The 19,739-nt window shown below is 40.8% G+C and overlaps 1 protein-coding gene across 1 annotated transcript in view; it reads left to right on the top strand.

Annotated features, from left to right (window-relative positions):
• The window catches only part of Sgk3 (serum/glucocorticoid regulated kinase family member 3), a 109,132-nt gene extending 94,205 nt beyond the window's left edge, over positions 1-14,927 (top strand). The window contains exons 13-17 of the mRNA XM_051159316.1: positions 40-126; positions 2,635-2,730; positions 5,170-5,325; positions 8,249-8,338; positions 14,703-14,927. Coding sequence (XP_051015273.1) covers positions 40-126; positions 2,635-2,730; positions 5,170-5,325; positions 8,249-8,338; positions 14,703-14,873 — 600 coding nt within the window. The 3' untranslated portion in view covers positions 14,874-14,927. The remainder of the gene's footprint in view (positions 1-39; positions 127-2,634; positions 2,731-5,169; positions 5,326-8,248; positions 8,339-14,702) is intronic.
• The last annotated feature ends 4,812 nt before the right edge of the window (positions 14,928-19,739 follow it).

Below are 19,739 nucleotides of genomic sequence, written 5' to 3'. Positions count from 1 at the left end.
TCTGTGCATTGCTTTATCTTGCTGCCTTGTATTTGGCAGGGACACGTTGTCCTAACAGACTTTGGACTTTGCAAAGAAGGAATCGCTATTTCTGATACCACCACAACCTTCTGTGGGACACCAGAGGTAAGAAATACATTTGACCACTGATATAATTTATAATGGATAAATACAAGTCACACTGCATATGCAGAAGAGCTGAAATAGAACTTGTTAGAGCTTCCAGCTTTCTATAAAGTTAAAAGTGTATGGGAGCATTTTTCCCTGTGGTTGTGAAATGCCATAGGATCTTTTTGAATGATCTGACAAAGATAACATGTTTATATGTTAATATAAGTATATATGTTTATATGTTTAATATCAAGTATTAAAAGTTTGCCTTGCAAACCAACCACTGGGCAAAATGTCCTCATTCCTGCCACGAACAGAATCTGCCTAAAAATGGGCAACTTAGATGCAGGCAGAGTCGATGGTCGCACTTTGCCAAGTCAGGGTAAGCAAGTCCTCAATAGTTCCTGCCCTGCAAACAAGTCTGGCAGAGATATTAGGCCAGAAAGCTGAAGATGAGGCTCCAACGTTATAAAGTGTATTGGGTGACTGGTCAGGCAGTAAACTGTCTTAAGTCAAGTTGTACATTTTGGAAGCTGCTAACCCACACTGCAGGTTCACTCAGAAATTTAAGTTTTACTCCTTCTCATGTCTCTGAGGGGCATTGAAGACAAGATAGTATAGTTTTACAACCAAGCTTAGTTGATTAGGGGACAAGATCATCTTAGATTAAGTTAAAGAAGTTAAGCTATTAGAGTTGAGATAGGATAGATACTGAATTCATTTGGAAATTTAGACCCAACAAGACAGGAAAGATACTTCAAAAGGGATGAGTGCAGATGGCCAAGTCACTATGAATGTAATATATATATAACTCATTATTCTCATGATTGTCACATGGTTCTCCCTGCTGTATGTAGTTTGTTTTATACATGTGTAATAAAATAAAAGTATTTTTTAAAAGTTTGCCTTGAACATCTTTAAACATTTAATTACATTTCTAATCTAAAAATCCAAGGAAGAAAAAGTGTCCTAAAATTTATTGTGGAGATAGTTGCCCTATACCGTAAATATGCTTACCGCATTGGATTGTACACTTTAAAGAGTATTGAACAGTATACACATACCTTACTAAAGCTGTGGTTTAAACTGAGCTGGGTGTGGTGGCACATGCGTTTGATCCCAGCACTTGGGAGACAGAGGCAGGCAGCTATCCAAGTCCCAGCCAGGGCTACACAAAGAAATTCTGTCTCCAAACTCCCCCCCCCCCCAAAGAAAAAGCTGTTTCAGGGCTGGAGATGCAGCTCAGCAGTTAGGAGTACTTGCTGCTCTTGCCAAGCCTGGGGTTTAGTTCTCAGCGCACAGTGTGGCTTACAACCATCCATAACTTCAGTTCCAGGAGATCAAACAATCTCTGCTAGCCTGTGAGGGCTCTGCATGCATGTAGTGCACATACATGTATGGAGGCAAAATATACACACACAAAATTAAGTAAATCTAAAAATAAATTTTAAATAAGCTTAGCAGATATGAGAAAACACATTTCCTATAACTGTGTAGTGATTTTATTGATTTCTTAGTTTTTAATATATAACTGGAATATTTTATAAAGGTAATTTATTTAAAATGAAATTAAGCTATAGAAATTTTTTAAACTTCATAAATGAATATTTCTCAGGACACATCCCATTCTCTAATCATGTTTCCAGAAGAGAATGTCTTTTAGTTTTAATAGTAACCCTTATAGTCTATTTTAAGTTTTTTCCGTGTATATGTGTGGAACTGTGAAACCTCATTAATATGTATAATTAATGTGTGTGAACTGGTGATTAGTGTGTTGTTGGTGGTGGTTTGGTTTAGTTTTTTGAGTCAGGGTTTCTCTGTGTAGCTTTGGCTGTCCTGGACTCACTTTGTAAACCAGGCTGGCCTCGAACTCACAGCGATCCACTTGTTTCTGTTTCCCGAGTGCTGGGATTAAAGGTGTGCATGCACCACCACACCTGGCTGTAATTCTTAGTAATTCTTCATTATAATTCTCACTCTAAAGGAGAAAATGGATAATTACTAAATTAATTAGGAATTCATATATAACCTGGAACATGGTAGCAAGAAGCTCCCCTGAGCTCAAGAATTTACAGTCAGGCCCAGAAACAGTGAGACTACGAACGGGTGAACAGATGAGCTCTTCATTCAAGTGGAAACATTTTAAATAATAACCAGGCTGACCTCCCCATCCTGATCCTCCTAACTTCTTCCCAAGTTCCAGAGTAAAAGGCATGTACTGCCATTCCTCACTAAATTCTAAAGTAATCACTTTGGTGGAGGACTTTATCCTCATTGTGGATCCTGTGCTTCCTGGGCCCCCCCCCCCCATGGGCTTTATCTCTGCATAAGTTGGTGTGTACTTATATTTTGAAGTGTTCCAGTTGATAATCTCCAAAAACCACTGTGACAGAGTAAGAATGTAGAACTCATTGAAAATCTAGATAGTGTCTTACGTCTGAGTAATCGCACCCGGAATCTGTTTGCTTTATCAATTCCTGAGTCACTGAGTTGATGTCATGTTCTCGTTTTTTTTTTCTACAGTACCTTGCACCTGAAGTGATCAGAAAACAGCCCTATGACAACACTGTGGACTGGTGGTGCCTGGGTGCTGTTCTGTATGAAATGCTGTATGGGCTGGTATGTGTCTCTGCTCTTCAATATCCCACTGCGCCATTGGTAACGTAAAAACCAACCATCTCAAAGATGCTGGGATGGCATCAACATAGCAGTACTGGCCCTGTTAGATGACTCCAAGTCCGCGTTAGGAATATACACATAAAAAAAAAATTTGTAGCCAGGTGCGGTGGCCCACATACACCTTTAATCCCAGCATTTGGGGAGGCAGAGGCAGGTAGATTGCTGTGAGTTCGAGGCCAGCCTGGTCCACAAAGCAAGTCCAGGGCTGAGCAGGGAAGCCCTGTCTTGAAAAAAACAAAAACATAAAAGAAAAGAAAAATGTTACTACTTTCAAACACCAATATACTATTTCTGTATTACTTCAGTCTTTTCCTTTCTTCTCACAGTTTGAGAAACAGACATCAACTCATAACATTGAACTTACTTGTTTTGTTTTACTTTGTTTATACCAGATATCGCCTGTCTTAATTTCAAAAAGATGGAAATAAAGAGTTTTCAATTACTAGCATATTACTATCATGTTTTAAAGGATAATGCCTTTAGGGGTTTTGCCTTTCATTCTGTTTTTACAGCATTGAATGAATGTACGCATTTCCAGGGTTTATACCACTGGATGCCACCTGTACAACCTGTTTCCCTTCTCTGGCTTAAAGGACTCGCTGTGCAGTTTAGTTCCAGTTTTCAGCAAGCATGCCTACAGCCAGCCAGAGCTGCTAGTTAAAGAGGCTACCATTCTAACCCAGGGCAACCTATTTAGGCTTTTTGGTTTACATACCCTTATAACACTGAATTTGTTTTTCTTTTAAGTGTGTGCGTGCATATGCATGCCAATTTGGCTAAATGGGGAAGTTAGCAAGCCCTCAAAAGCATTGTGTTTCTGCATCCCAGCACTGGGGTTACAAACATGCCTGGCATTTTACATGGGTTCTGAAGACCTGAGCTCAGATTCTTAGGCTTGTGCAGCAAGTACTTTAGTGGCTGAGCCATCACTTCAGCACCTAAATTTTTCTTTCCTTTGGCCCATTTGAAATATTTGGAATTTCTTTCTAGATACTTGTCATCCCCTAAGTATATAGCGGCCCCATGCAGTGACTTCTGAGGCGGCAGCCAGTGCTGGTGCTAAATATCCTATCAGCTCAGGGGAGAGGGCTGCAAACTGTGGAGCTCAATGAAGTTAAGCGTATTATAGATTCCAAAGAATAATAAGACAGCTGTATTCTTCCTTCTACTGTTAAAAGTTCCTTTTTAGGTTATGGTGGTGACAGTGGGTGCCAGTTAACCACTTAATCCCTTAACCTTATTTAGGCATTGATTGTCATCTAGATATTTCATAATCCTTAGAATTTCTTTGAAGGGGTTTGAAAGTATAAAATAAAGTTATAGTTTAGAAGGGAAAAGGTTGTTTTTGTTTTGTTTTGTTTCTTACAAAAAGAAAAAGAAAACTGACAGGGGTATCAAAGGTCCCTAACCTTTAAATATTATTTTTTATTTTAAAACGTTTAGCTAGATAACTAGCTGTAAGGCATTCTCCCAAAACTGTCTCCTGTACTGAGGAAGAAACAGCATCTTCAGGTCTGTATCTGCTTCTTGGATGGCTTTATCTTCCAATCTTAAGTCATCTGATGTTTGGTCCGTCTGGAATGCCTGTTACCAGTGACTTGTGCCATCATACCTATGTGACTTAGACACTGATCTCTGACTGCGAAGAAACACGAAGAGACAGCACGGCCAAGGCAGCTCTTGCAAAAGAGAGCACTTCATTAGGACTTGTTGACAGTTACAAGGTTTTGCCCACTACTGTCATCGGGAAGAGTGTGGCACTGGAGCAGTAGCTGAGAGATGTATCCTGGTCCACAGGCCAAGGGACAGAAAGAGACACTTGACACACACTTCCTCTAACAAGGCTAGGCCTCCTAGTCCTTCTAATAGCACTACTCCCTGATGACTAAGCATTCAAATATATGAGCTAATGGGGGCTGTTTTTATTCAAACCACCACAGAATGGCATGGCCAGCGACTGCTTTTTTTTTTTAAATACACTATTGTAAGTATGTGGCTTAAAAGCCATCTACAGAGAGCTGCTGGAAAAAACTGACCCTGCTTCACCCAGTGAACCCATGCATTGATAGTGCTTTAGGCTTTAGAAGCTCCCCAAGAGGGCCGTGAGTTTCTGCAGCTCTCCGTACCCCCTGCTCTCTGAAGATCAAGGCCAAGTCCAGCATCTTTTCTTTTTGAACATAGTGTTTCACTGTGAGGTCCTGGCTGACCTGGAATTCACCATGTAGACCTTGCTGGGCTCTCAAAGATCTACCTACCTCTGTCTTTCAAGTGCTGGGATTAGCGGTGTGGGCCACCTCCCTCCATCCAACTTCTTTTAAACCATGTTCAAATAATTTGCTAACCTTTGTTGTGTTGTTTTGCTTTCTTTTATTTTCCCAGCCCCCTTTCTACTGCCGAGATGTTGCTGAAATGTATGATAATATTCTTCATAAGCCTCTAAACCTGAGACCAGGCGTAAGCCTCACAGCCTGGTCCATTCTGGAAGAACTCCTAGAAAAAAACAGGCAAAATCGACTCGGTGCCAAAGAAGACTTTGTATGTATCACAGTTCTGAGTAGCAATTGTTAAACTTATTTAAATTTTGGAGATAAATTCTTAATTGGTATTTAGTGAAATAGTCATTACCGAATTGGGCTGGGAGACATTCTTGTCCCTATTTTCCAGTAGTGTTCATGTACTTTAATTTAGTTCTGTTTTCATTTGATCTTAATTACAGTTTATCTGGTTATCCTGTATCTGGCGTTTTATTGTTTGTTTTTGTTTTTGTTTTTTGAGACAGGGTTTCTCTGTGTAGCCCTGCCTTTCCTGGAACTCACTGTGTAGACCAGGCTGGCCTCAAACTCAGAGATCTACCTGCCTCTGATTCCCAAGGGCTGGGATTAAAGGCGTGTGCCACCCCTACCCGGCTGTATCTGGCTTTTATATTCTGCTACTTCTTGCTTATTTTCATTTGTGACAATTTTTTTTTAACTTTATTTTATATGTATTGATATGAGGATGTCAGATCCCCTGGAACTGGAGTTACAGACAATTGTGAGCTGCTATGTGGTTGCTAGGACTTGAACTCAGGTCCTCTGGAAAAGTAGCCTGTGCTCTTAACCTCCGAGTCATCTTTCAGTCACCACCCCCACCCTCCCTTCTTATGAAGTGTCATATAGTATATTTTTTGACTGCTACCATTTATTTTTTGTCAGTTTAATTTCTTTTAGAAGAAACTTTAACTACATAGCTTAAAATCTAATATTCCTGCCTCACAGGGTACTAGGATCAGAAATGTATGCCATACCCAGAAATTTTATTTTATTTTATTGTTATGTTTTGCTGTTACTGTTTGTTTTGATTTGAGACAAGTCGGTGATGTACAGCCTAACCTCAGACTAGCTGCAAACCAACCACTTGCCTCTGCCTCCCAAATGCTGGGATTTCAGGAATGTGCTGCCACACCCAACCTTAAAAATTTATGTTTTTATTGCTAAATAATACAAACATTTCCCTAAACTTATAACACAAACTACCCGACTCAACCCATGATGCGTATAGGGTTGTCCTCAAACCCTCATCTTGGTAGAGTTGTGGCTTTAGTTACTTCCATGTCTTCATGACACACACATTCCTGAATATCTTCAGTCCCAAGTGCTGGGATAAAAGGCATGAGCCACCACCGCCTGGAAGAGTCTTCAGTTAAAGACTCTTCTGATCGACACAGTGTCAACTTCATCCTGTCACCTGAGTTTCTTAATCCTGGCTCAGGAGATGACTCAGTCGGTAAGTGCTCACTGAGGACCTGCGTGCAGATCCCCAGACCCATGTGAAAAATGTGCAGAGTAAATGCTTCTGTAACCCAGAGCTGGAGAAGTAGCAACAAGGGTCTCGGGAACTCAGCAGCCTGTCTAGTCGAGTCAACACCAGAAAACGGTCTCTAAACCTAAGGGGGAGAGCGAAAGATACCACCAGGCACTTTGGCTGGCTTGCATATCACACACATGCATCACATGCACAACACTCCCTAAAACTAGAAATTTCACATTATATCTCTTTTTTATATACATATTTTTGTTTTAGTTTGGTTTTTTCTTTTTTCAAGACAGGGTTTCTCTGTGTAGCCCTGGCTGTCCTGGACTCTCTTTGTAGACCAAGCTGGCCTGGAACGCACAGAGATCTGCCTGCCTCCCAAGTGCTGGGATAAAAGGCATGTGCCACCACAGCCTGGAAAATCTTTTTTAAAAAATTGAAATCTTACCTGGGCAGTGGTCATGCACGCCTGTAATCCCAGCAGTTGGGAGGCAGAGGCTGGAAAGGTCTCTGTGAGGGCTGCCTGGTCTACAGAGTGAGTTCCAGAACATCAAAAAGTATACAGAGATACCCTGACTTGAAAGCAAAAACGAAAAAACAAACAAAACCTTGAAATATTGATGATAGTCTGTTCCTTTTCACAGGAAGTGTCTTCACTTTCCATTTGCTTATCCTAGCCAGACATCTGAGAGAGAGATTTGCCTTCTCTTTGTTACCACCTTCTGTATTTAACCAGCTATGCGTGTGTGCGTGTGTGTGTGTGTGTGTGTGTGTGTGTGTGTGTGTGTGTGTGTGTGTGTGTGTGTACACACTACAGGACTCTTAGTTTCTCAACCAAAATAACCTTTTCAGGTTGTCTGGAACATTCCCTTTTTGTTTGATTTTTTTGTTGACTGGTTAGTTATTATGTATCCTTTCAACCTTAATATCCTGTATCATTTTCTTTTCGTTTAAGAAATACAAGTTTGCTTTGTACACTGCAAGTAGCAGCAGATACAGCAGTAACAGAAGTGCTTGCCCCACACTGCAGAGATGGCCCAAAGGCTGAGTGCCAACCCCTCTGTAGGAGTGGCAGAGTTTGAGTCCCAGTACACAAACTAGGTGGCTCATAGACGCCTTAACGCCAGCTTTAAGGAATCTGATATCTCTTCTGATCTCTATGGGCACCTGCACACACACAAAATAAACTTAAAAAATATGTGTGTGTGTGTGTGTGTGTGTGCGCGCGCGCGCGCCTGTGATATGCTCTGGGGCAGGCAGGCTCCTTCCCTTGGCTTTCACTTCTGCCGCCTATATAAGTCAGCTGCCTTTTCATGTGTTTTCAGAGTTAGTTGTTTATACGTGTTTAATACTTTATTCTTCTTATAACACTTTAATTTACACACTTTTATGCTCATCTTTTAAAAAATGCATGAATTATTTAGGACAACATTGTTAACCCTGATTTACTGTGGGAAAACTGTGTTTATGAAAAGGACATTACTTATGCATAATCAACTGATTCTAAGTGCCTGTCTTTCCAGAACCTGTGACCAGTAGTGACATAAATATTCCATTCAAAAAAAATTGAGTGGCAAAATGGAAGTAGTTAAACCTTGTAACATTCTTCAACAAGTATTTAATTTTGTCATTACTAAAAAAAAATTTTTTTTTTTTTATATTCTAGCTTGAAATCCAGAATCATCCTTTTTTTGAGTCACTCAGCTGGACTGATCTTGTACAGAAAAAGATTCCACCACCATTTAACCCTAATGTGGTAAGTATGTGTTTTTTCTAAAATAGTGAAACCTAGAACTGAGTTCGTTACGGCTTTGGAAATGGATCACCAAAGCCTCCATGAATGAAAGGGAGTCAGTACCTAAGTATTTGTGCAGCCTGTCGCCAAGACTTGTCTAGCCAAGCAGACTTACCTGTCATCACACACACACACACGCACACATTACACACACACATGAAGAAAACAGAAACTTCAAGGTGACCAGTAAGGCCACAGTTAGATCAAGTGTCTTCCTGCATAGTAATTACGAGTGCTTCTTTGCAGAGATTGAAAGGATGGTCTTCATAGGTAGAACCTATCATTTCTGTGTACACTAAACCAGCATCCAAGAGAAATTAATGACAGTTTTTTCCAGAGTCTGTGTGTATGTGTGTGTGCGTGTGTGTGTACCCGTGTACGTACCAGAGCTTAAAGTTGTTTTAAATGAATCCCAAAAGTTCTATTTTACCAATAAAGACTTAGGAGCCAGATGCTGGAGTGAAAACCTGCTAGCTCAGAGAGGCAGAAAAAGCACCCAGCTGACCTTTCTACTCAGCTCATGTCCTGATGGAAAAGGCCCCAAAAGGCTTACTAGCTCAGCTGACAGCCCAGGAAGAAAAGGCCCCGAGAAAATCAAAGCCAATGTCTTGCTTGCTCAAAACTCTCAAAGGCCAAGGAGCTAAAGAAGCTCATGAGCTAAATAGCTAAAAGCCAAAGAGCCCCTTCTACTTCTACATATAACTGTATTTTTTTCTTTGTTTTTGTTTTTGTTTTTTGGGGTATGGTTTCTCTTGTAGTCCTGGCTATCCTGGACTCACTTTGTAGACCGGGCTGGCCTCGAACTCACAGGAGATCCACCTGCCTTTGCCTCCCGAGTGCTGGGACCATAGGTGTGCACCACCACACCCAGCTACTTTTTGAAAATACTTATTTACTTATTATGTATACAGTGTCCTGCCTGCATGTACACCTGCAAGCCAGAAGAAGGCAACATATCTCATTATAGATGGTTGTGAGCCACCACATGGTTGCTGGGAATTAAATTTAGGGCCTTTGGAAGAGCAGCCAGTGCTCTTCACCTCTGAGCCATCTCTCCAGCCTCCTTGTTCCACCTCTTCACCTAATGTTAACTTTATTAAATCCTGTGTACCGAAAGTTCTTATAGTAAAGGTGTGTGCTGGGGCTGGCTGAACCATACCATAATCAGCTGTTTACAATAAATAGAAAGTTCTTGTATTAATGGTGTGTGCTAGGGTTCAACTACCCCCAAACAAAAGACAGGCTTTGACAATTCACAATCTCAGGGATCACAGTGGGATCAAACCTCCTGCAACATAAAGTATCCTTGCCTACATTAGTTTTTGAGGCAGGCTCTCTCACTGAATCTGAGCTCATGCATTCCAGCCTGGCTGGCTCACCAGGGGGCTTCTGGAAGTACGCATGTACAAACCCTGCTTAGACAGTGACATGGGTCCTGAGATCAGAGCTCAGGGCCTCATGCTTGCTTGCTAAATGTTTTTTATCAATTCAGCTATATCCCCAGCCCTAAGCAAAATCTTTTAATGGGAAATATAAGGTGCCCTATCTTTTTAGAAAATAATGAAAGTGTTGTTAAAGTTTTCATGCTAGCTAGACTTATTAGGTCTGCTAATGGAAGCAGTTTATCTAAAGGTACATTTTTAAGCAAAAAGCTGATCAGACACGTGTTTGACAGAATTAACAGCAGGTAAAGTTTAGAAAGCAATATATAGTAATAAATAGATTGCTAATAATCATCAAAAATTCGGTAATAATATTAGTAGCCACTGATAACTTCTTTTGTATGCATGCATACTTTGTATTTATTTGGCTGTTCTATAATCTTCTCAAACCCACTACTGTTAATGTTCTCATTAGTATATCTGTTTATAGATGACTAGATGGACAGACAATCACAGCCAGATGAAAACTGACAGTGCCAATATTCAATTCTGGGTGTGATTCCAAAGTCACTGTTGTTGTGTGTTTGCATGGTTGTACATGGACATTTGAGAACATTCATTCCTATGAGGGCCAGAGGAACCCTCTGTCGGTGCAGCAGAGTTTGATTCCCAGCACACAGACTGGGTGGCTTATAGACACCTTAACCCCATATACGCACCTTAACCCCAGCTTCAAGGAATCCGATACCTCTTCTGGCCTCTGTGGACAGCTGCATTTTGGCATCATCCATTTTGTTTCGTTTTATGTTTTGAAGCAAAGACTCTGGCTGGCTGAACCTAGGCTGGCTGAACAGTGAGCTCGGGGTCTTACTTAGTGTACGTACCCAGTGCTGGGATGGTATACAAGTGTGACCAGGCCTTTTTTTTTTTTTTTTTTTTTTGAGACAGGGTTTCTCTATATAGCCAGGCTGGTCTCGAATTCACAGCAATGCACCTGCCTCTGCCTCCCAAGTGCTGGTGGGATTAAAGGCGTGCGCCACCGCCACCCAGCCAAGCCAATGTGTTTAAACCTGAACTCTAACTCAGGTTCTCCTGTCTACAGAACAAACACTTGAGCAAGTGAGCCACCCCCAGCCCCACATGCTTTTATTTCTTGTTGTGTGAAACTGAGGGAGATAAGGAAATTACTTTAAGAAGTAGATGTGATTCGGTATACTCAGGCTTGGTTAAAGGTTAGATTCTGTGCATAGTAGCTGTGACATTTCACACCCTCCAACATTTATTTCATGTAGTTCAGACGTGACTCTGGTAAAGAGCATTGGCTCCTCTTGCAGAGGTGCTGAGTTCAGTTCCCAGCAACTACATGGTGGCTCACAGCCATCTATAACTAGTTTCAGGGGATCCAGTGCCCTCTTCTGGTGTGCAGAGGTACATCCAGACAAAACACCCATATACATAAAAGTGTACAATTTGGTGGGGTAGGGTGGCACATGCCTTTGGTCCCACGACTTGGGAGACAGAGGCAGGCAGATCTCTGAGTTGAGGCCAGCCTGGTCTACAAAGTGAGTACAGTATAGCTAGGGATACAGTAAGAAACCCTGTCTCAAAAAACCAAAAATAAAATTTTAAAAATCTGTAAAAGCAAAGCGTGTGTGTGTGTGTGTGTGTGTGCGCGCGCGCGCGCATGTGCACGCACATGCGCACTCAAACACACACACACACACACACACACACACACACTCTGAAGAAATGGTAATGAAACTAAAGAAACTAGTGATGAACAAGACAAAAAACAGTTCAAAACACAATGAGACAGAAAGTCTGCAAAGTACCATTGAATCCGTTCTGTGTTTTTCATCTATTCCTGAGCATGGCCCATGCCTTGAAGGGTGGTTAATATGCCCAGAGAGACTCCAGTGGAGGAAACTGACTTTTTTTCCTTTGCCAGTGGGTATCAAATACAGATAGCTTCTTGGTTAGGCGTGGGAACCCGTGCGCATTTCCCCCTCACCGAGCTGGGACCCCCATCTGCTCGAACCTGTGCAGGCTTTTTGTGTGCTGACATTGTCTCAGTTCATATGTGCATCAGTCCTGTTGTGTGTGGAAGACACTGTTTCCTTGTACTCAGCTGTCACCTCTGACTCTTTAAAATCTGTCTGCCTTCTCTTCCCATATATCCCTGGGCCTCCAGGGCAGGGCATTTAGGACTGAGTGCTCCCAGTCTCTCACTCTGCACATTATCCAGTTGTGGGTTTCCTTGCTAGTTTCTGCCTACTGCAAGAAGGAGCTTCTCTGATGAGGGATGAGAAAGGCACCAGTCTACAGGTACAGCAGTAGGTCATTAGGAGTCATTTTATTGCTATATTCCTTTATCAGAATCACAGTATTAGATATTTCCCCTTGGCTCATGGTCTTTATAGCCTCCGGTTCTTGGACACTATCAGTGTCAGTTATGGCTTCCATCTCATGGAATGGGCCTTACGTTCCATCCATCAGAGCAGTTGGTTGCTCCTACAGCATTTCTGCCACTGTTATAACAGCGTATTTTATAAGCAGATCACTGTTGTGGATTGCAGTGTTTGTAGTTAGAACATACTGATGGTTGTTTTTCTTCTCCAGTACTGTGCAGAGTACCCTTCAGTACTGCGAACATTAGTCAGGGCTCTAGTTAGGCACCAGCTCTGCTTCTCTGTGCCTTCTGTATAGGGCTGGAGTAGATGGAAATTGCTTAACTTTGGTTTTATTGTGGAAATTTTTTTCTTTGTCAATTGATTGAGAGTTTTACTGGGCATAATAGTCTGGGCTGCCATCTGTGGATCTCTTAAGAGTTTGTAGAGCATCCACCCAGGCCCTTTCAGAATCTCCATGGAGAAGTTGTGGAGATGCCTTTATAGGTTACTCTGATTTCTTCCGTTGCAGCTTTAATACCCTTTTGTTGTTTTGTTCAGAATTTATTATGTGATATGTGTACTTGTGTATTTGTTGTTCTGTATACTTTTTATACCTTGATAGGCACCTACTTCAGTCATTTGCTTGGTTGGTTTGGTTTGGTTGTCAAGACAGGCTTGTGTAGTCCTGGCTGTCTTGGAACTCGCTCTGCACAGCAGGCTGGCCGCGAACTCAGAGATCCGCCTGCCTGAGTGTACCACCACCAACCTTCTTAGTACCTCTTTCTTCAAATTGGAGAGATCGTCTTCTATGATTTTGTTTTTGTTTTCAATTCTGTATCTTTGACCTGGGTTTATTCCTCTATCCATATTTTATAGATTTGGTCTTTTCGTAGCATCCCACATTTCCTGCATGTTTTCCACCTCTATTTTCTTTAGAATTAACATTTGTTTGACTGAATTGGCTCTTTTTTGTACCTTGTTTTCAATACCTGAGATTCTCTCTTCCATGTTTTTTGTATTATGTATGGGAATATGGGTGAAGGGTACTTCCAGGAGTAGAAATTACTCAAAGAGCTGCATCACCAAAGCCTGCCCCAGCACAGCTGACAACTCACACCACACCGCACAGTCTGTAGGCAGCTCAGCAGGTTGGAGACTGACCCTTCGTGACTCAGCTGATAGAAACCACTTCCGGGCAGGTTTCTGCCTCTTCCAGGCAGCTTGTCTGGTGTCGGAATCTTCTTTGCAACTTGGCTTCTTTACATGGGGGTTAGGGGGAAGGGTGGCTAGTGAGTTTGATTAATTTCAGGGACTTCCTGAAGCTGTTTTGAGTTCTTTACCTTTCTGCTTAAGGAGTTTTCCTGTAGGGTGGGATATTTCAATTTTGGAGGAAACTGTTATACAACATTTGGTAGGGCTTACCTCTGAGGTTTTTGTTTGACTTCCTAAATTTTTCATTTATACTTTTATTTTGGTTTGGACTTTTTCCTTCCCTCCCTCCCTCCTTCCTTCCTTCCTTCCTTTCCTTCCTTTCTTGTTTTTTCAAGACAGAGTTTCTCTGTGTAGCCTTGGCTCTCCTAGACTTGCTTTGTAGACCAGGCTGGCCTGGAACTCACAGCGACCCACCTGCCTCTGCCTCCCGAGTGCTGGATACAGGCGTGTCCCACCATGCCCAGATGGTTTGGGTTTTCTTCAATCATTCTATTTCTCAGTTAAATTCTACTTTTGTGTCTTGTTGTTTTCATCCAACTGTTTTTTGTAGAGGTGGGTGTCAGGTGGGACAGGGTTTTTCTGTATAGCCTTGGCTGTCCTGAACTCTCTTTGTAGACCAGGCTGACCTCGAACTCACAGAGATCTGCCTGCCTCTGCCTCCTGAGTGCTGGGATTAGAGGCTTGTGTCACCACAGCTGGCTCTGACCTTTTTTCTTTTTTAAACTGTATTTTTATAGGCTTTATTTAGGGATTAATTCTTAAGCCCTTTAAGGTCCTTAAAGGATTTCCCTTCCTATAGAGCAGAAGTAACCTGGAGGCTGAACATGGTGTTTACTATCATATCTCCCGGGTTTGTGTCTCAATTCCTATCTGTAGGAAAAAATGTTCTTCCTAGCTGAGGGGAAAGGTTCACTGTCATCACCTTGAATGAGACACGCTTTTGTCTTACTATTGCATTCCTGTCAGCTGCCCTCAGGCCTTTACAGCTAAGGATGTTCTCACCAAGTGCCTCATGACCATCTCTGTAGAGCAAAGATCAACCCTTCGCTCTCTCTGTGTGTGTGTGTGTGTGTGTGTGTGTGTGTGTGTGTACACACACATATGCAGCTCTTCTGTGCTGGCCTTCCTTGTCATCATTACTCTCCCTACTTAACAGTAAGAAATTATAACTTGTTAAAACAGACAAATCTCCCCATGATGATAATAGTGGGGCAGCAAGGACAGAGTAATAAAGTAGGGGAAACCCAGACTTCCCAGGGAACACCGTGCAAAGACATTTTAATGAACCAAGTTAATGAAAGAAAACCTAAGGTGAATGATTCTGTACTTTCAATGTTTTAGGCCGGACCAGATGATATCAGAAACTTTGACACAGTCTTCACTGAAGAAACGGTTCCTTACTCTGTGTGCGTGTCTTCTGACTACTCCATAGTGAATGCCAGTGTTCTGGAGGCAGACGATGCCTTTGTTGGATTTTCTTATGCTCCTCCTTCAGAAGACTTATTTTTGTGAACAGTTTGACACTCAGAAACCATTGGGCAAACTCAAGCCTGCAGAGGAGACAAACAAACACCTATTTGTGTGAATATATTCAATGATGTATAACAGTGCCTCATTTTTACATGTAATGTTGAAAACTATGAAATAATGTATTTTCTGCTGTATGTAAGAAATAGGGCATTTCAAAGAGCTAAGTTTTGAACTGAAATTTGTATTCTTGTTTATTAAGTTTATTTTTAAAGGAAAATTTAAAGCTATTATTCTTAGCATTAACCTATTTTTAAAGGTAACTTTTTGCTATTGACTGTTTTTCCTGTTAAGTTTACACTAACACATCCAAGATAGACTGTTTTAGTGCTCTGTTAGAGTTAAGATTTATTAGTATCTTTATAATTCTATGACTTTATCATAGCAGAACTATGCAAATGGTACATGATGGTTTATGATGAAACCTTACCTTCCCATAAGTCACTATTTGAAATTTGTTTCTTGGTAGAATTCAGAGGCAAAGACAGGTTAAAGGTTAAGGCCTGTAGTGGACAGTAAAAACTAGTTACTTGAAACCCCTTTAAGAAAAAGCAGAAAGAAATCATTTGCTTTGAAATACTCAGTTCTCACTCATGCATCATTTTTCCTCCAGAGGAAAAGAAAGTATTTAATGGATAGAAATTTTAGAATTCCCAAGGATCTGAGAAGTAATAAAAAGCTACCAAATATTTTTTTAGGTGGTGCCAAAAGTAAATGTCTCTGTCATATATTTATATTACAAATGTTTTCTATTTATGTTCCTTTTGACCCTTTGAAGGTTTAGTATACCGTTAAGTAGGTCTAAACCTTGGTATCTGTTTTTGCAAATAGCTATTTCAAAACTGCCTTCCTAACTGGTCATGTTTTTTTAAGATGGCAGAAAAAAGCCGCTTTTCTATAATGTTTACCTAGTTGTGAATTGAAAAATAAAATAGCAAATCTTGGTCAAGGTAAAGTATGTCACCTACTGCAGTGTAACAAAAGGTAACAGTAACTTAGCAGATAGACATTCCTTCGGTGTGCCAGGGATCAGGCATATTGAAGGCCTCATGAATGCTATTAAGAGTGTTCCTTATCTCTGAAGTGCACATCTGCCTCTTGGTATCTTTATGTGTCTTAGAAATAGTTCGGAAAATTGGCCATTAAATCACAAAATGTCAATTAACACCTATATTTGTAATGGTAAAGAATATTAGGCATAAAAGAACTACTTTAAACAGAGGTGCTTGCTGGCTGTGGTGGCACACACCATTAATCCCAGCACTTGGGAAGTAGAGGCAGGGGGATCGCTGTGAGTTTGAGGCCAGCCTGGTCTACAAAGTGAGTCTAGGACAGCCAAGGCTACGCGAAGAGAAACCCTGTCTCGGAGGGAAAAAAAAAAAAAAGGAGGTACTTAAACTGGGTGGTAGTGGTACATGCCTTTAATCCCAGCACTCTGGAGGCAGAGCAGGCAGATCTCTGTGAGGCCAGCCTGGTCTACAGAGTGAGTTCCAGGACAGCCAGGGCTATAGAGTAAAACCCAATATCAAAAAACAAAAACAAAAAAGAAAGAAAGAGGGGCTGGAGAGATGGCTCAGTGGTTAAAGAGCCCCACCTGCTCTTCCAAAGGTCCTGAGTTCAATTCCCAGCAACCACATGGTGGCTCACAACCATCTATAATGTAACCTGGTGCCCTCCTCTGGCCTGCAGGTAAACAAGCAGACAGCACTGTATACATAATAATAAAATAAATCTTTAAAAAAAAAAAAAAAAAAAAAAAAGAAAGAAAGAAAGAAAAAAGGACAGGGGTTGTTGTGCTTAACTTGGATTCCAGTTCCTGGAGGGCAGGTTCTCAGATCCTGTAAGGAATTAGTGTCATGTCTTAGCTGCTCTAAGGACGAACTTCCTTCATGTGTTACCTTGACAAATCAGAAATATTTCTCGTCAATACCCTTTGGCTTAAATACGCTGCACATAATGGAGATGGGCGGTGCTTCGGCTTGACACGTGGTATTTATATGCAGTACACTGGACCTTCCTTACAGGTGAGATATTGCATCATCTATACTGTACATAATTTGCTCTGGGGCACTTCTGTAAGGTCTACTTTAATACAGAGATTTTTGTTGATTATAAATCTAGACAAAAATTGTACATGTATGATTTTTACTCAGATAATCCCTTAATTAAATTGAAAATTTTAAGTGCAATATTGTATTTTTAAGAAGAAATTTTAGATTTTTGATGCTTCTTGGATCACAAGAAATACAGGTCTATGTAGTACAATAAAATTAGCAAAAGATTAATGATCAACATCTAATTTTCTGTTAATCTGAAATTAAAATTAGTAACGGTTACAGTAGTTACAGTGAGTTACTTTTGTGTGAGAAAATGTATAAGACTTGGTCAAAATATGTGGGTAGAATGAATCACTGGGTTATTTTATACTGACATGTATACAGGTCAGGGAACAGAGTTCTTTCAATTTTCCAAGTTTATCTGTTCTCCCATACTGTAAGTCTTTTATTAAATATATTTCTTTGGAACAATCTGTGTCATGCGAACTACCAAAGTAACCGCAGAGGTCTGGATGAGGACCAGTTGCCACTGGGAGTTCGGCTCCCATTTGTGTGTTTGGTGTGGCTTTGGAACTGTCTCAGTGTGGCCAGCCTCACTTAAAACTCAGCATCCTCTCATCTTAGCCTCCACCGCTGGGGATTATGGCTTGTTAATTATAATTTGATGAAGTAATTTATTTTTATAGCCATTGGCCTCTAAAAATAATTTTTACTTAACCTGTTTTGTTACAGATCATTCTCAGGGGAGTTAAGGTTTTTTGTTCAGGGAAAGCGGCCTTCATAGTTGGGGTCCCCCTGCTGGAGCCTGGCCATGTGGGAGAGGCTGTTTCCTGAGGGGCAATTTTTACTTTGCTTTCCCAAAGTCCCTCTTCTCATGTTCACCTGGGGCTTAGATTGCACACGCGAGTTTTGTGGGAACACAAGCATTGAGAGCTCAGCAGCGTGAAAGCAAAAGAAATAGGAAAGTGAGTGGTAGAGTCCAAAATGTGTTAAGAATATTGGGGTGCAAGGGGCTGGAGAGATGGCTCCAAAGTTAAAAAACACTGCTGTTCTTACAGAGGACCTGGGTCTGATTCCTAGCAGCCACCTGATGGCACGCGATAGCCTATAGCTCGAGTGCTAGGGGGCTGCAACCACCGTCTGGCTCTGTCACCAAGCATTCATATGGTACACGTACATACATGCAGAGACTTACATATACACCCAAAATAAAAATAAATCCTTGAGTTTTTCCAAAGTATTTTGGTTCTTTGCCACTTTTCATATTTATTAAACTATTATTAAGAAAAATTGTTCACAACTTCACTGGAGATTTTAGTATCATGGCAAATTGTGTAACTTCATTTGAAATCTTTAAACACCTATCTTGGTGGATGAGATGGCTCAGCGGGTAAGGACCCTTGCCACCAGAGTTTTATTTTCCGAGACCCATATTCATAAGTTGTCCTCTGACCACTTTGTGTAATTACACAAATGTAATTTTTAAAGGCATTTTTCAACTCAAATGTTCAGTTTTACACAAGTAAATGAATTAAGAAAGGAAAAATGCTGCACTGTCTGCAAATGCAATTTTTCAAAATGTAACCAAAGTTGCAACAGTAGAGAGTAATTTAAATTAATATTACATACATGCAAAAAAAGCCATTCTACAACAGTCGAGTAGTCAAAGAATGCTACAGATAAAAGCTGATTCTTAAATATGTTTAGCTACAGTACAAATGTTAAGGCAGTAAGTTAAATCACTCTTTATCCCTGATGCATTTGGTAATTTTACAAGCTGTATTCAAAAGTGACACCTATATTTTTATCATAAATCCTCTTTTGCAGGGATGTATCTCACAGGTTCCTTGTTTCTCACACCTATCTACTTTGAGCAATAAATAATAAAGATAGTAGGTGTTTCTACTTTCGTTTTGGTTAAGTATTTGTGGGAAAGTTTACAATGGGTTGTCAATGTTTAAATGTTTTTGTTTCAATAGTTAACTCATGGACTTTAGAAGGCTGAAAATACAGTTCTGTCACACCACACAAATAGCCAGCTGAAATGTCTGTTGGGCTTTTTCAGTTCACTTTAGATAGTAAATACATCCTTGCTGTGTTAGGTTTTACTGTGATCCAGTGATAGCATTCTGTCATTCAAAATTTACAGCGTATCTGCTGGCAAGATGGCTTACCAGCAATGTTTGCCCCCAAGCCTAGCGAGCTGAGTTTAATACCCAGGACCTCCATGATGAAAAAGATGACACCTACGCGGCTGTGACATTCACATGTGCTGTGGCATGTACACACACTAAATGTAGTAATACTTTTTTTAATTACAGCATATGATCTGGGCATACCATACCGCTCAGTAGTAGAGTGGTTGCCTGGTATTCCTGAGACGCTGGGCTCAATTCCCCATACGTATGTATACATACATTAGTTTACTTTGCTAATGACAGCGATGTTGATCACTACCACTTACCTCTTAAATTGTGAAGATTTTAAATGTTTTTGTGTGTGTCCATGTGTATATAAACCACATGTACTCAGGTGTCTCCAGAGGCCAGAAGAGGGAGTCGGGCCTCCTGAAAGTGGAGTAGAGGTGCTTGTGAACCACCTGGCGTGGATGGCTGGACGCTGAACTCTGGTCTTCTGGAAGAGCAGCAAATGCTCTCCTCTACCACTGAGCCATTTCTGGTCCTGATTGTTAATGAGAACATTTATCACAAGTACAGAAAAAGAATCTGAGGTACTTTTTTATGGATGGTACAGTGGCTACCATCCTAAGTTTTTAAAATGTATATTTATTCCT

This window comes from Acomys russatus, chromosome 2 (genome assembly GCF_903995435.1).
Source record: "Acomys russatus chromosome 2, mAcoRus1.1, whole genome shotgun sequence".
Classification (NCBI taxonomy): domain Eukaryota; kingdom Metazoa; phylum Chordata; class Mammalia; order Rodentia; family Muridae; genus Acomys; species Acomys russatus.
Note: the sequence above shows the minus strand (reverse complement) of the source record. Positions and strands in the feature narration are given on the sequence as shown.